The sequence below is a fragment of the Lytechinus variegatus genome, chromosome 3 (genome assembly GCF_018143015.1).
Source record: "Lytechinus variegatus isolate NC3 chromosome 3, Lvar_3.0, whole genome shotgun sequence".
Classification (NCBI taxonomy): domain Eukaryota; kingdom Metazoa; phylum Echinodermata; class Echinoidea; order Temnopleuroida; family Toxopneustidae; genus Lytechinus; species Lytechinus variegatus.
Window position 1 is genome coordinate 7,460,818 of NC_054742.1, and position 18,201 is coordinate 7,479,018.

General features: G+C 31.8%; 1 protein-coding gene across 3 annotated transcripts in view; it reads right to left on the reverse strand.

The window, feature by feature from the left end:
- Positions 1 to 401: 401 nt before the first annotated feature.
- Positions 402 to 18,201, reverse strand: part of LOC121410118 (IQ motif and SEC7 domain-containing protein 1-like) — a 42,733-nt gene continuing 24,933 nt past the window's right edge. For all 3 annotated transcript variants that reach the window (XM_041601998.1, XM_041602000.1, XM_041602001.1), the window contains exons 4-13: positions 17,558 to 17,719; positions 13,993 to 14,107; positions 9,971 to 10,145; positions 9,423 to 9,568; positions 8,273 to 8,389; positions 7,665 to 7,761; positions 7,207 to 7,356; positions 4,786 to 4,983; positions 3,754 to 3,800; positions 402 to 3,390 (exon numbers count right to left, since the gene is read on the reverse strand). In XM_041601998.1, coding sequence (XP_041457932.1) covers positions 3,244 to 3,390; positions 3,754 to 3,800; positions 4,786 to 4,983; positions 7,207 to 7,356; positions 7,665 to 7,761; positions 8,273 to 8,389; positions 9,423 to 9,568; positions 9,971 to 10,145; positions 13,993 to 14,107; positions 17,558 to 17,719 — 1,354 coding nt within the window. In that variant the 3' untranslated portion in view covers positions 402 to 3,243. The remainder of the gene's footprint in view (positions 3,391 to 3,753; positions 3,801 to 4,785; positions 4,984 to 7,206; positions 7,357 to 7,664; positions 7,762 to 8,272; positions 8,390 to 9,422; positions 9,569 to 9,970; positions 10,146 to 13,992; positions 14,108 to 17,557; positions 17,720 to 18,201) is intronic.

Genomic DNA, 18,201 nt, shown 5'->3' on the forward strand with positions numbered 1-18,201 from the left:
TAAGTGTGTAAATATATTTTTCCAGTGAAAATAATTATTTTGTAGCATGTTTTAGATCAAAAGTTTTTATCACATCACAAAATATAAAAAAAAAAAAACATGACCTGAAAGAATGATTTTTCCTCTTTACAATGATACCAAGATGGTGACATTTGATATATAGGCCTATTTAGAGCAGCAATAACTGAATAGAAAGATGTTTTGGTCCGCGCCCAGCTCATTAAATATGCAAAACCTGTCTAGTCATGAATATCACTAGAATAAATGATGCTCCTTTTTGAGGACTTGCCGACTGACTGCGTATTGGAATTATGAATTCACTAGGCAATGGGTTTAAATAAATTGTATATATCTATATTTCAACACAAACATGTAAAAAAATCACCTCATAACAACTAGTCTTCATTTCCATAATTTATTGAAATAATAGACAATTCTTTTAATTTCCTTTCAAAAAGAAATTTTGAAGCTCTCTTTACAGTACACTTACATGCAAGTGTTACAATTTACAAACATTCACAGACTATTTAAGATAAATTACAAACAGTATGACTTTTAATATATGTTTTTGCTATCAATTTTTAATGCAAATTATATGCACGAGCTGTGACAATTGAAAAAAAATGTATAAAAATGAAAATATGTTTGACAAAATTATAAATATCTATTTCAACTTTCAACAAAATATCATTGCTACATCTTTGTAAAGCGACAATAAATTAAAATTGCTGAAGCAACAGACGAATTGTTGAAAAATAACATTCTTTTCTTTAAGTTGGGTATGCATGCATAATATAATAATAAACATATGTAATCATTTTAGTTACTATGATAATCATTGCACATTTAAAATACATTGATTTACAATCAGAAATCTGGGCAAGGTACATTTTCAATGTTACTTCATATATATATTTTTATTACCTTTTTATTTCTTCTATTCTAAGTGCAGCTTTCTTGAGAGATTGTTGCAATAAACTGAGTGGATACCATTCAGAATAGGCTGATATTGGTTTAAACACAGACAATCCTGGCATACATACATGACATCACATTATCCAAGTCAGGGATGACAATAGTTAATCCCCCCCCCCAAAAAAAAAAAAACCACAGCTTCAATTTATGCCAGCATTGAAAACAGCATTTTTTTGGCTTCAACTATTCGGGGTGGAGGTGCGGTGCTTACTATAATGGCCACCTGGTGCAGAATTTATCTCATTTTTAATAGGATAAATTGGCTTCTATTAAATGCAATTTTAATTAAAAAAAATTCTGATGACCATCACATTCTTTGACATACTCTTTATTTCTCAGATTTTTTGTTTTCAAAATTTGTATTTGAAAGTATAAAAGAAAAGTTTATATATAATATGCATAAAATATATTTCTAATACAAAGAGGATAATAAATTATCTAAACAGAATATGTAAGTTAAAGTATTTTGGGCGTCAATGAACTATATTCATGAACATGTTAAGTCGGTTTACCTTGCTCTATGTAGTATAGAATATTTCTGAATAGAAATAATACACTTGTAAGACAAGCGATCTGTAATCTATATCTACATTATTGAAATGGCACAACAAGCATTCAATTTCATTCTTATTTTCACTTCCAATTTCAAAACAATGCAAATAGACTTAATAGGTCTGCTTCCTTCAACATCTTGTTGTGCATTGATTTGGTTTTCATTCCATTTGATAAATAGTGAAATCTGAATAGTCAATACAAATTGAACGTCTCTATCCACAGGACTGTTAAAAGTTAAAACTGATTGAATTAAAATATATTCTGGGATATAACTAATACCACACATGTATGAATTCAGGTTAGTCTATACTTCCCAAACAATATCTCAAAATTCAAGTGAGTCCACAAGAGTTTGTATGGGAAGCCAATATGTTTCTATTAAAATGAAAAAATACTGAAGGTTACAATACATAAGCTATACATGGGCTATACAAGGGTTAACTCATGAAGAAACAAAGTAACTAATTAAGGAGGTTTGTATTTACTCAGGGATACCACTTAAAAATTAATTTTAAAAAATTCTGGTCTGAAAATCCTAAACAAATGACCCCTTTCCTAGATGAAAAAGGTGTTTTCTATGGCTAAAATATGTTGGAAAGTGAGATCCCTGTTACTGCTATTTAGTTCTGTGCTTTAGTTTATGTGTATAAGAACCACAATTAAATCATAATGTCTCTTGGTAGACTAATGCTGAAATTCTTGAATCACTAATTATGATGTCTTTATGCCATCATAATCATCTCCACAATACACAAACTAAGAATACAAACAAGGCATTAGAAATTTTTACAATGATCTACTCTTTATTTCTCTTCCCCTTGTTACCTTTGCTGCACAGATGTAATCAAATTTTTACATTAGATTTTGTTATAAAATTAGATAGAAAATATTGTTGTTTTTTTTTATTTTAGTGCATATCACTATTTTTCTTGCATCATTCATTGAAGCATTGAATTCTTTTATAAAACCTTTGATCAATGCTCGCTGGTAATTTCTGATGACAGTTAATCTTAACTCGATGGTTATTGTTTTCTAACTGATCACAAACTAACCTTTGACCTTATTATATTCAATCTTTGGCAAGACATGAAGATAGAGCACTATGACAACAGATATGGTGCATTTTACACAGTGTTCAGAACTATGTGAGAGCTCTTCTTCTATCCTACAAATCGTGCAATGTCAAGGTACTCCATTCTTGGAAGAAATTACCTTGGAATTGATTTATATTCAAGATCTACCAGTTCACACCAGTTTGACGTCTTCACACTGTAACATGCTAGAAGACTGTACCAGTTTTCTCTTCATGGCTTGTTATATAAATAATTAAAGCAATTTGTTCATAAATCTTGCTCACTAGCCTATTACTGTTCATAAGTATTATTGCATCTAATCTATTATGCAAGCAATGAACTCTGAGCACTGATCAATAGTGTATTGAGCATTTCATCAACCTACAGCCATACACCACTGAAGCTGCTACATGTAAGATACACCCAGCGACACTGTCTTGATTGATCATCATCTCATTCATCAAATTAGCAGTGGCTCCTGCAACTCTTGAAATGCTGACAGCCTGAGAACAGCTTGGCACTGGACCTGCTGCCGCTTCTAGGATAGCACACCATCCATTCCCGTATTATTATCTTGGGAAGCACCATCGACTAGCTTCACCTGAACCAATATGATCAGGTGAATATGAGGGGTAGATCATCAGGCATTAGATTCTGCATGGGGAGATGGGGTTATACCAGGTGGACCTCTATTGGTAGGAACCTGCTTCTTTCTTCCCCACATGGAACTAGGAAGAGGTGAACGACTCTTCTTTGGTAGTGGCATGGTGGCGTTGATATCAATTGGCTGTGGAAATCATACAATGCAATCAATCTTATTAAAATCAAACAAAGAAGAAAAGTGAATTCAATGTTCAGAAATCACTTCTTGTCTACACATATTTTATAAGTTTTGTGTAACTTTAAACTTCAGCTGATCTAAAATTAGCTCAATATCAGTAACCGCCTGCACACAAGGTCTCACTCTACTATAAATATGATAGCATTTCTTTATTTAGCACTCTTACATATTTTTTTAGTTCATAATAAACTTTATCAAGACTGCATTTCAAGTTCAAAACTTGTATACTGATTGACATGTGCTATTAATTCATTTATAATATGAAATAACAAAATAATTCCTCTTCTAAAAAAAGGATTAATGACTTACCACACCACTGTCTAGAGAGCTTACACTGCTTCTATGGTCTGACTTATCTACAGGTGAAAAAAATGAACAAAGGAAACATACTGAGTAATAATACAAATGATTACATTCAATTAATTTCTATTCAAGGATAAAAGACAGAACAAGAAATTAGCATGTAAATGTTTGTCTGCTTATATTCCACTAATACTGCAGACAGTCAAGAATATAACATTGTCTTCTTCAATAATTTCCAGGATAAGATATGTTCTCTTAAGAGTCACCTTATCTACTAGAAATCTCAAAATGATTTTCACATGAGGTGTAAATACATAGTGCTGATGCATTCTTCACTGTCTAAATTCAATGTTATATTGCAAACAATAATTGCATGGATGCTCTTTAAAAATAGAAGTTTTGGCATAGGAAGAGAGTTAAAAATCCTTCAAATATCAGCTGACATGTTTATTTTTACTATCCTCGTGCTTCTACAAGTTCAACTTAATATCAGTCATCCTCCATACCAACACAACACCTAAGAATAGCATCAATGCATGATCCTCAGAAACAGGAAACAATTAGTAGGCTTTAATGCACCTCCCTAATCCATAAAGGGCATACCAACACTATCTAAAGCTAATTGGCAAGATTTTTCCTTATTTTCAATTTCTGGTGATCAGCACTAAAAACAAAAAACTTCTGCACTGACCTTTCATATTTAAATCAATAAAAAAGGCTCATTTTTAAACATTAGAACTTGTACCCAATTATCAATATTAAAAAAAAAGAATAAAAAACTATTACTGAAAGAGTACTCTATTTCTATATTTGATAAAACTTTCTAGAATGTTATTTTGGGCAGCAGACTGTAATTTATAAGTGAAAAAAATCCTTTGAATTAACCCAAACCCCTTGTCACATAAAAAAATTATTTTGACTTTCTTTTCTGATATTACAATCAATAACTTGTAAATCATAGGAAATAAACCTTATCTGTACATGAGCAAGGTCAAAGGTCATCTTTGATTTAACAAACTATATGAAGTTTATAATTACTTGCTGCTTCTTTGAGATCCATGAGTGAATTTGATAGAGTTGTTCTCTTGAGACTACCATCTTTGAGAGGTGGTGCTAATGAATCCATACTACCACTCAGATTCTGTGTACTAGCTAAACTCTCTGTATCCAATCCTACTCCAGAATCAGATGTACTCGCTTGACTCTTACGAATCATCTTCTGTCTCTCAAGTTCAGCTGCAGACACAAACAGACAAAGAAAAAAAGGAATCATGATTTTGTGACGTCAATAAGCTCATTAAAACACTTCCAACAATATTATCAACATACACATTGCATTTTGAAAGGATTTTCATGCATTTTGACATTTCATATTGTTAGCTAATGAAAGGGTTTCATCTGCATACATGTGTAATGTTACTACTCAGGTGACATCACAATCAGACCAAAATCTGTTCAAAACAGTCTTGAAATTTAGATTTATTTCAACTGATTTCTTTATCCCACTTTTATTCACAACTGCAATAAAAGAATACTTCAAAATTTTCACAAACCAAAGATTCACAAATTCAATGTTATTACAAATTTTTGTTTCCATTTTGTTAGTACCATAGAATAATATTCCCTGAATGTGAATAGATATTACTTCACTCATATACCAATCTTTTTTTCCATCCCATGCATTCACCTTAAAGGTAGAATGTAGGAAGTCAAAGTATGTCACATGGATTTACAAGATCATTCTAATATCCGTTGAAAGGAAATCAAACTAAGGTGCAGTCAAGCTCCGATCATCAGGTGATGATTGTAGACAAGGCAATGTAGATCAGTTTCAATTTGCAATAATAACCTTGAAATAATGCTGGTTGCTATAACACATGTAGCTACAGGCTTTACAGACAGATTTGAACACTAAAATAGCCTTTTTGCCCTTAATACTATCAAACACAAAGCAAGAGCTATAGCTTACATCTGAATGCACACACCTCTAGTATTTCAGAAACGATATTTACAGGCAGAAAATGCAAACACACTTTGAAAATAATTATCCAGATTGGGGTTTTACATTATAAGATGACAAGGTATATCATTATTTTACATGTACATTGACACATTTATCTCAATGTCAATAGAGCTGAAGTAAATCAATACTTTTATCTAGTGTTTTATGTGATGCAAATAACTTTTAATTTTTAACAATAACATAAGGGAAGAAAATGCATTAGAACCTGCACAATATACATGCTTTTGCTACACAAAAGACAGACATAGAAGACTATACAACATAGACAGCTTTTAAATCTACATATTTATCTCACAAAAATAATGCAAATAATTTGTTTGTTAGAGCTATGATAAACATTATCAAGTTTAAGCTGCTTGAGCAATATCAATGCAATAATTGTTTTAAAAAATGACATCTGTTGTATGTGCAGGATGATATAAACAAGAAGTATAACTTTCAAAAATATGTTTTTGGTCATAGTATCACATAAACAGAAAAATTGAAAACCTATGCAAGAGGAAAAGGCTTTCCTTTTATTACATAGACTAATTTCACAGCAATCCATGCATCATAATTTTCAAGATATAAATAACATATTTGATTTTTAACAAACTTCATGTTTATTCTTTTCAATTTCACACATCCTTGTCTCTTACATTTATTCATTTCTAACCTTTCAATTATATTACCACTCTCCTCAATTGAAAGATATTTCATTTTGTGCAGCATTTTATAAATCACAATGAATGCTGTGCTTCTGTTTGCCACAAACAAAATCTTACCTGCCCATAATTTCCTTTTATTATATGGTATGGCAGCTGAATATAAAATGGGTATATACCAGGTTACTCTTTTGATACAAATAGCTATCATTTAGGTACAGAAATACTAAGCAGCATCCCATCCAACAATAATGCACTATTAACTAAAAAAATAATTAAGTCCAAAAGATAAAATATGAATAAAAAAAAAACTTGTATTAAGTATAATAATAATACTACGAATAATATAGGTATATTTACCCAGGGAAGCCACTTCAGTTTTGAAAACTGTTCTACCAGCGGGCCCTGCTATTATTATTGTATGCATGTCATAGCTAGAATAATCATAATCATTACTTCTGGAATAACATACAAAGCATCTATCATAATCCAATGACTATATTTAATGCTATAAGCACATAGAATGCATGACACATGATTAAATTCTGGGACGTTTGGTAATGTCTTCTTTTTTTTTTGGGGGGGGGTTGTCATACAAAAAATAAATATTACACCAGATTCATAATCAGAAAGACCTAGTATACATCTTGCTGAACATTCTGGTGTCATTTCTAATCTTAACGGCAGGTGTTGGAGAAATCTGAAACATGTAAGCTTGCACATCCTAGCAATAGACTTGACAATAAATGTAAGCAGATAATGTACCAACAGACAATCAATGATATGACCTACCTTCTATTCTGAGACTTTCCATCTCTTCAATCTCTAGGATACATTCTCTGATATCACCTACAAACTTAGTCCTATCATCAGGATGACTGGCACAGAATGATGCTAACGTCTTGTCTTGTCTTGAAACCAGGCGGATACCATATGGATAGTCTGAACAAACATGAACAAAGACAAACCATTAACTTGTTGACAAATCCCAAAATGTCCAGGTCCTGAAGTGATTATTTAATGTTCACTTCATCTTTTATTTATGATAAACAATCTTCTTGAATATAACCCACTTATTACCTTTTCTTGTTTTACAATGAAATACACAGGAAACCAATACTCATCTGTACACTATATACAGTAGCATCTAATGTACACATAATGCATTTGTATTTTTTTTTATAATCCAGGATATGCACTAAGACAATGATTTAATTATATTGATAGTAATAATGCATGATATTACTTACGTTGTGATGAGAACTCTAGTACAGTAGCTCCCTGTAGAAGTACTTTCTTCTTATATCCCAAGATAGCCCCAGTTTTCTTCTTGTATAGCTTGGTGATCTAAGGCAAATTAATACAAAAGAGAGAAAGTTATAGGGGTGTGTGTGTGTGTGTGTGTGTGTATTTGAGTTTTGTCAGACGTGTATCAATCAGATATGATTATTTACGTCTGGGACCGACCTTTAACGTCACCATCCGAAAGATGTGACCAGGGCTCGAACCTCTGCATCAATTTGTAACTTCCCAACAGCTTGGATTACAGGCGCACGCCACAACGCCCAGTATTTGGGTATATTCCAAAGCTGATATTATAGATTTATAATAAGTCAATTTTTATTGGTTAAAAAAAAATAGGGGAAGATGTGGAGGGGTGGGGACTGAAATGATTATATTATGGGTAATTTGTTAATTATTATTACATTTTTTTTCATATTCTATAGTCCATAAAATATTTGGAAGAATATCGAATTTTCTCTTTAATTCTTGTATAACTTTAAACTAAATAACTAATCTTTGATAAAGAAAGAAGGGGGGGGGGTAGAAGAAGGATGTATGTGTGATAAGATCTTACCAGTATCATATCATTAAGGAGGAAGACTTCTCTGATGTGTTTCTTATCTTTCTTTGTGGGATCATTAACCTCAAGGAGACTACAAGAGCTGACCAGTCTTCTGTGGGGCTCAGCAAGCTGAAAAAGAACAGAAAGTAAAGTTTTTATAAAATTATACAACATATCCTCACTTTCCTACCACCATTGGGTAGTTGGGCATCTAAATGTATAAATAAAGCCTAAGATATAGAGACTTTGAAAAGGTTGCCATAATATGTCTCTCATTAACGTGATGTAGTCATCTAATAATAATCACTGCAACAGGTAAAACAAGAAAAAAAAAGAAAAAGGTAATTTTCATTATTTGGGTGAAACCAACAGGATATAGGCCAAGGCAACGGAAATATCAGTAGAAGTCTATACTTCCTTTAAGTTTCAACAATACATTGAAAATCAAGCTTGAAAACAGGGAAATGGTTTAACAAAAAGCATGAAAGGTAAACAAAAAACATTTCCCAGTGAAAGATTATGCATTGAATTTCATGGCAACATCAGGATATAGAAAATATTTCTTCATCAACACCAAATGCAGTAATTGAGGGAAAATATCTTTACTTCTATTTTCCCATGAAAATTTAGTGTATTCAAGATTTTGGTTCTGTTTTCATTTGAAACAGTTATTCAATAAAGAAAGAAACATTTTTACAATGTTGAATTTTTGCAAAAAGTAGCGAGCGTAAATAACCATTACCAATTTGTGCTTATATAGTACATTCAACCTCAAACTGTGTCTGTTTCAGATTACACCACTGCACATTTCTAGTGCACTGTGATTTAAAAGATTTTAAGAAAGGTAATGTCAAATTACGATTACGATGAAAATACATTTCTAAATTAAATGCTTAACTAGCATATATGCTATTAATTCAAATCAATATTTATTGACAGGCAGGTAAATAGAAAAAAAATTGATCTGCTAGGAACACAATTCAGAAGTTTTGTATATTACTGTTATTATAACAATAGCCACTTTTCTCAATCCAATTTTCTTATTTCCAATTTTTTCCCCCTTCTTATTCTCCTTTTTTGATGTAGAAAATGAGTATTCTTGTGAAATTTCTTTTCTAATGCTTTCAAAGAGGAAATGTAATATGAGTGTAAGGTGACTTACAGGGAATGGTTTCTCTCCCATGATGTTAGCTTCTAGTTTACGTACTGCAGTCACATGATCTTCACCTGGTTGAAAGGCTTTCTTCTTAATCCGTTCATAAATCCCTGTTAACAGCTCAGGGTCTAAGTCATGCTCATTATCAATACCTAAAAGTAAAAGAATCAAGATCAAATCATTCACATTTTTTCTGTCCAATCCTATGGGTATTTGGATTAAGACAGTGATGCATTATTCTTTTTAAATACATTCTAAATGTACATTTTATTCATTCCATTTCTTAAACTTCTGATAATATTATTACTATTAATATCAGTGAATCCAACTATATCTCCATTTTATTTATTTGACTGTATCCTTTCTTATCGGCAAAGGTCCTTCAAAAGTTCAAATAGATACTACAGAAATAAAAAGATAAAAATTAAAAAATGAAATGGGCATTAAATAGTATCAATTGGAATCTAAAGGGTATATAATACTGAGCCTTGAGGTATCATATATGTCATGGATTCACGTCCCCTTCCTAAAGATACTGTATCCGCTTTGCTTACCACTGAGATTCTTAATGAAGTCAGACATTCTCATCTTTCTCTCAGGTTTAACATTAGGATTATGAAGATCCGTTGTAAGCATGATGATAGCAAAGGATAAGATAAAGATAGTATCCAAATTATGGAAGCTGTTTGCAAACTCAGCATTGCAGTAACAATACCTCTTGGAGAAAGCCTGCAAATTAAAACAAAAAGAACAAACAAAACTTCATTAATCTTTATGGTACCTAAAAAAAGTAACTTCCTATTCATCAATTGTTTAGATCACCATTTAACTTTGAGTGAACTTTTTACTCACTGCTTCATAAAGGTGTATAAAGTTGATCATGTCCTGTGTAAAAGATATAACAAACAACTTTCCAAATTACAACAAAAATCCCGAATTCAATTGGTCTCTGGTGAGCTAAAATAACTTGTTTATATTGGTTCCTTATCATAGGATGTACACACTTCAGTGTCTGTGATAACTTCCTACATAGGCTCCAATCAATAGACATGTCAAAGATTAAGCCATCACATCGTAACTACTTGACTTTCCTGTGCTAGATCCCTTTTTGATACGGATTAAGAGGTAATAACAGCTAACATGTAACACCTCCTTTGAAATATCATCAGCTCAGAGAGAATGCTCATATTCATAACAAAATTAATGTCACATAATTAACTAATAAGGCCTATGTAATTAGGTTATAACTACACTTATTAAGGCTTATAAATATAGGCCCATCACTTTAATAGACCTTTGCCAATTTCCAGTTTCTTGAACTTCTCATAATATATTCACATTTATATGGAGACGAGTGTTAAAAAATTCAGACCCCATTTTTAAAAATAATTTCAAAGGAAACACTCCCTTTGAAGATGAAATATAGCAAGAGCTTTGTCTTTGCTATGAACTTCAGGGAGTCGCTTTAATATTCTTTTTAATTTTGGAGATCATGTTTTATATAGCAATAAAAAAAATGTTTTGCACATGTGATTATATCATGCAAAGAAATTTTAAAGATAACATTCAGATAACAATAATACAAAATTCTAGATGCAATACTGCCTTGTTATGAACTCTTCCCAAAATAAATAGAACAAGAATCACTTGCAGTTCTGCATAACAGTGTTATTAATGTTTACATAATGGAATGATAATGTGTCTACTTTTCACTTCCAAAGTTCCAATGATAAAACAACCAATTTCCTGACTTGAATTCCTGTGTAATATATTCTATTTCTAATGCATATATCAGATAACTGGCTTTTAAAGAGTACAGCATTAAGGGTAACTGGTATTTGTTCAACATACACTCTTGAAACTGGCAATTAATAAGGATAATTCTTTCATTTATAGAATATTAAAGACATATTTTAAAGATTGATTTCACTTTGCATAATACACATGCACCAAAGTACCGAAATATGCTGATATGCATACATGTTGTCAATATTAAAACATTAATATAAACATGAATACTAGTATGACCTTATGTGTTTGGCACTGCTATGTTATTCATGAAAATATCCTTACAAAAAAGTCATCCTAACATACACAATGTATAATACATCAGTTTTCATAGCATGGCACTATCATTGAGAATCTTAAACAAAAAAAAAATTTTCCTCCAGTTAAATTACTTAAATCTGAATCCCAATATTTTTGTGTGTTTTTCGGTCATTCTATTTTCTCTTATTTTTATAGCATTATCCCTCTTAAAGTGATTGGTTAACATTGGTTTGACTTTTAAAATATCTGAGCTAGAAGGTGACCGGAAACACCATCTTAATTTCATCCCATACACTTATGTGTACTTTTTAGGCGTCTATGAGACGCCTATTTACAAAATCAGGGTTTGCCTTGTAGTTTTAGCTTTTCATTCTCAATGTTTGTTTTCAGGGTTTATTAGTTCTAATACATGCACTTGTACACATGTTTCATCTTGGTTTGAGAATTTTTTAAATCGGCTGCTCACAAAGTTAAACAATACCTTTAATGATATTTCTGTAATGTGTATGAACCTTGAGAGCAATATTTAATCTTACTCTTATGTTCTTATTATATTTTGTTAATTCTTAGGTATATAATTTCATGCATTTTTCCCTTTCCTGTTAACCTTTTAATTATGTGTCAGTCTTTGGACTGAATTGAATTGATTTTCAATTATTTGTTATATATCTAAAGATGATGCAGAGTATCCATTCCTATATGGCAGTAAAAGTATCTGCTTTCTGGTTTTGTAATTCTAAGAAGTTGGATTAAATTAAATGGAAATGAAACTGTTTCAGAACACAATTTATCTCAAAATGATGATATCTCACAATTTTTTCCATCCTTCCTTCTAAAATCAATCACTATACCATTCATAAATTTGGGAAAAGGGATCAAGTGATTTCCTGGTGGTTAAACCACCATGACGTCCATTTTTAGTGTTTTCTGGCTAAAGTTCAAGCCTTCTGTTCCCCTGAAATTCAGTTTATTTTTTAATATTAATGATTACAGAATAAGAATAGTTACTGCTCATTTACAAACCTGAGGTAAGTAATGTTAATACTAAATTATGCACCAAATATTTTTCTATCTATTTCTATTTCATTCAGAAAACCTAAATATTGGATTCTCTTGTGAGTTCAGGGATAAGTGATTGATTTATCCTGTCATAAATATGTATAATGAAATAAACGGGTAAAACAATTCTTACAAGCGAAACCATGCACATTAAATCAATTGGTTTTATTGAAATATTCAACCAAACAAAAGTTAGAGAGTTTATTAAAATAGAGAAGAATGCATACTTCCAGAATTAGATTATTGAAGGATTACTATGCTTTGTAATGTTTAGCTTTAGTTTGATCTAATAATGCAGTGATTTTGTATCTAAATCCTCCACCTACTACTAACTGAAATGAAAAAAAAAAACTTTACAAAACAATACAGCATGGCAAGTTGGATAGTTTAATGCCTCTATGATATTGGTTACAAATCAGACATCATGGTGAACATCAGGTCTCACTGACATAGATAGTTCAACTGACTGTACTTAAATAACACTTTCAACCAACTCTGAACTTCATCTAAGTTACCCTGTATCTATCTATTCCTTCAAATAAAAAGAGATGATAGCTGTTGAATAGAGCAATATATCTAGGGCATATATGACACCCAGGATTAAACTGAAATCTCTACCTCATGATCTACTGTCAGGTCACACCCCAGCTCTACCTGATCTAATCCATAATGTGTGAGAGGATTTGAGACCAGGGGTGTATAAGAACAGATGAGGAAATACAGAAAGGTTTCTTCTTTACTAAACTCAGGTGTGGTGCATTTAAGAGATTTAGGAAATTATCAATAATTTATTAATACCCAAACAGACACTAAGGGAATAATTTGTAAATAAATATAAATGCCTCAATGGAAGAGTGAATAGCTATAATTCACAATAAAATTGATCCAGGAAATAAAATTAAAACTTGTAGCAGTTTATGTTTAAGTTTCAGTTAACATTTCAATAATAAATAGTGAAAAGAGACATTAATCAATTAGATGTCTGATTTCTGAAGTATATCTCAATGAGAACTGCTGTCTTCAATGAACTGCTGTCTTCAATGAACTGTCTTTATTACAAACAGAATGTTGGGTGGGAAAGCTTTTTTGAATCAGGTCTACCCTTATTATCGTGGCAAATTTTGATCTGAAGATATTACAAATCCATGACTACAATATCCACTAGGTAATACAAATGATGTAGTCTGAATCCCTTGTTATTTTATTTTCAACAAATCCTTAATCTGAGTTCACATCTTCAAGTGGAACAGATCTCTTGCTCCATTTTAAAATTTTTAAAATTTTGATTTCCACTCTTTTCTCATTTGTCTGCATAGCGTTTTATCTTTCTCTCCAAAATAATTAATTCATTTCCATTGTACTTCACACTATTATCACTAAATTGACTCTTACTTGTGATAAAATGTAAGTTTCATGTATTCATTTGATTATATTTCATGGCTTGAAATGGCCTCTATCTCTTTCTCACCTCCATTAATCTTTCAATCTTCTGTGCCTCTCCAGGAAGCAAGAAAGACATCTGGAATTTCCTCAGCGCCTCATCGATGGTCAAACCCTTGAATTCCATAGCTTCAACAAAACATCTGAAAGAGATAAAACATGACATCAGAGGCTATGAGAGGGACTGTATAGGTTGACAAGAGGAATCTTATTATTGAAAAAGAAGGGGAATATTCAAAGAAAATAAGGGTATGCAATTAAAAAAAGTAAACGAAAAAGAACGAAAAAACAGTGAGGTGAAAAAAAACAAGATCATCTTTAGAAAATTTCTTGCATTACAAAAACTAAGTTAAGAAATTATATACTCTTTGAAACAATTGTACGTCATTTTTTTCCTTTGATTTTCATTTTGTTACAATTATATTGTATTGAAAAACTGCTTGTGAGAGCTTTGGGTGTTTGGCACATGAATATCTTCAATATAGAATATAGCATCTTCCACTTAATTTAGTTTTTTATTTAATCGGTCACTTTCGAATCGATACTCTCCATTCCAAAACTCCACTTTGTATGAGGTCAAGCAGTGTATTAATTTACTGTCAACTGAACATTTGCAGCAATCATTTGAATACAGACGTCAAAGCAGGTAGAAATCAATACTATACTTTATAGACCATACATTAAAAAGTGTTAGTAAACCTGAGAAATATCACAACAGATGTTTTTGATGGACAGCCTTTTAGAAATAATCCTTGTATGTGTAATATAAGGAAAATGGTCTTCAGTTAAACATGCAAAAAAAAAATCTGTGAATTTGGGTCATTTGGTATTGAAAGGCATTTGGTGAATTGATCTGTTTTCAAATTATGATGGGAAAATTTTGAGGGCAAATTGAAACAAAACCCAGGTCAGAAACTAAGAAGAGTTTTTATTTTGAGTTTATGATTGCCTTAAGATATGATTCTTTTATGATGGTAAGTAATATCTCCATGCTCATTCCATGCCATTCTTCAGTTCCTGGGGGCCGTTTCATAAAGCTGTTCGTAAGATAAGAGCGACTTTAAGAACGACTGGTGAACCTTTCTTATGCCCTTAACCATCGCTAATGTATATACCATTTACCACAAGAAAGGATCACCAGTCGTTCTTAAAGTCGCTCTTAACTTACGAACAGCTTTATGAAACACCCACCAGGTGAGATGTGGCACTGAATTCTTCACAAGGAAAACATTTTGAACAAAAAATATATTCTTAAGAAAATTAGATGGGCTGATTTGAAAAGAAGCAACTTCCTCATAATGATACTGGAATAATGAAAAGCATAAAATAACTGCTAACAGACAAATAATTAAACAAAAATCTTTCCCCAAGTCAAAATTTAGCTATTTTGCTGTGCTAATAAATAATATTAATTTGATGCATTTCCCAATGCCCTTTAATATAAAGAGGAAATAGAATCTCACAATACAGGGCAGGATACAGATTAATTAATGACAAGTAATTAAGTTTGATTAATCTAGATATTGAACAGGATGTTGATATTTTTTTTTAAGCTAACAAAAAAAAAGGAAATTTATTTCTCTGATAACAATCAATTCCTCTAACAGTTGTTGTAATTCATATATCCTCAATACTTGACCCAGTAAACTTTTCTTTCACTGTTTTAGTTTCATTACTGCAATGAATATCCATTCATGTTATACTGATCAGTCATGAAGACCCCATGCCATCTCTTGTTATAGAAATATATTTTCATGCGATTGACATAAATTGGCATGTAAAGAGTTAATCATGGAACAACTGGAAAATTCAACTGGCCTAGTAAATTGGGTACATTAAAAGACTAATTGAAAGACTCGTGTATATATTGAAAGATATGATAATGTTACTTAATATGATGCAGAGAGTTTGATATAGGCCAACTAAGTTTTGGCACGTAAAGACAAGAAACAAAAGATGAAATCTAATCATGCCATTTCACTGATAATTTTATATTTTATGCATTGCAAAAGAACAAAAAATGTTTGGAGGTGGAAGGATGGGAAAAACATGTGTAAAATGTAAATTTAATACAGAAAGCACCTAGTATTGAAATGAGTCATCAACTTTCAATGTGATATTTTTTAAAGGAAGTACCACCACTTCCTATGAAGAGTAACATATCAATATCATACATTTTCTAATGTTTTAGGAGGTATAACCAAACTGAGTTCGGCTAAGAGAAAGGAAATACACCCATTGAAGAAATCACTAACTTTCAACTTTTCTCATAACTTGCTTAGTAGTTAGTACACAACTGAGTGAGCCGTGGAACCTGTAAAAATATCCACATATCATTTTTCTGATCCTATTCTGAATTTATTTTGTATTACTTTGTTGAATGCTTATAGCAGCAAACATGCAAACTGATTATTGATAATTCAAGTAAGTTTCTTAGATACTGAACTATCAGATAATAAAACAAAAACATCTGAATTTCCTTCATTCTTTATCTTCTTAACACCAAAGTTAGAGACTTTTTTTATAATAGAAGAATATTTGATATTTAAAAGCAGAAAGAAAAATAAAAGCGATAAGAATTCTTTTTGGAATTCATTTCTATGGGAATCAGGACATGGCTGTGAAAGAAACCACAATATCCCATCATGCCCTGTGTAGTTGAGATCAGTGAAGGATTTGTGAATGCTTGTTAAGTATAAAAGTGAATCCATGCGGTTTGTATGGTCCCAGGCTGTAAAAATGCATGGTCCTTATATCCTCCAACAGAATGGGCTCAGAGCCAGAGGAATGGATGCCAATCAACATGATATATAACTTTGAAACAAACATTGCATTACCACTGGTATCGGTAACAAAGAAACTTGAAATCAATATTTAAGATTCATCAGAGAAAATGGAAGCAGGAAATGTAGAGAAACTTGAAGATGAGCAGACAGTTTTAGTGGTATAGATCCATTCTATTTGAGATCCTAGAAACAATTATACAAAGTAGTAGCTCAATTCTAACATGCAAGATATATTGCCACCTTATGGCCCAAATGCACAAGAGGTTTAACTAAGAAGGGTACAAAGCAATGAAGTATGCAGATTTTATGTTCATAATGGCAAGAATTCAGTGTGTAAACATAGACAGACCAAATAGAAAAGCACACTTTTGGCAGAAGGTGCTGAATTCATACTTGCATGTGTGATTATGATACAGGAAATTTACAGTTCATGACCTATGTACCCCTCCTAGTTAAAACCTCTTTGGCTATGGGGTTCATGTGTATTGTGTGGTTCCAATGTCATTGACATCTTTGAGGATTAATGAAAACTATCTAAATGACATCATCCCATTGACTTAAACAATGAGACTTATATCTCAGTCAAATTTGCTCATTGGCAGCCATACGGCGAGTTGAAAACAGTCATTATAAACATTTTTGTACCAGCTACATACAGGGGGTTTGAATAGAAATAAATAATACCGCTGTTTTCGACTCACCATACAGCCGCCTTAGAGCAAATGTGACTGTAGAGCAAATGTGAATATAGCATTACTCTAGCACCAACTGATTATGACATCATCCCATTGACTAAAACAGACTTACTCTAACACCATCTGATTGAATTCTTTTTGAAGGTTTCCAAGGTATTCACCAATCTTCTGTTTACTAAATCCAGTCCTCTTCAGAAGAAACTTCGCAACCTCATGAGGAGAGTTTTCTATAAACCTGTTCTCAATTAAGAACTTGATTCCTTTCTCAGGTTTCCTGTCAAATAAAGAAAAAAAAATCAATTAATACAATGGCAAACAGCTTCAAAAATTGCAGGAGTACATCCTTTTTTCTTTTATAAATATATGATGGTGGTCCCCAAGTCTGCGCACCTACTTATTTTGAGTTAAGATTGAACAGGAATTTCTTTTTATTTCACAAAATCTTTCAGTTGAAAATGGTCCTTATATTATGTAAGTGTGACAAATATCTCAATAAAAATTTGAAATAAATGATTTTCTTGGAAAAAAGCTCAGGCAGTCATTTTCAGATTGAACCAAAAAATGGTGCCTCATGTCTGTGCACCCATTCACTTTGCAACTTTGCATGCGATCCAGGAATTTAGATGAGAAAGGCTGCATTTTGTGGCCATCACAAGAAATGCCCCAAATTCATTATTTTTCCACCATTTTGAGTCAGATTATTTTCATGAATATCTGTCTATGTCTTGCATGTATATAGTTTTTTGCGTATCTTCT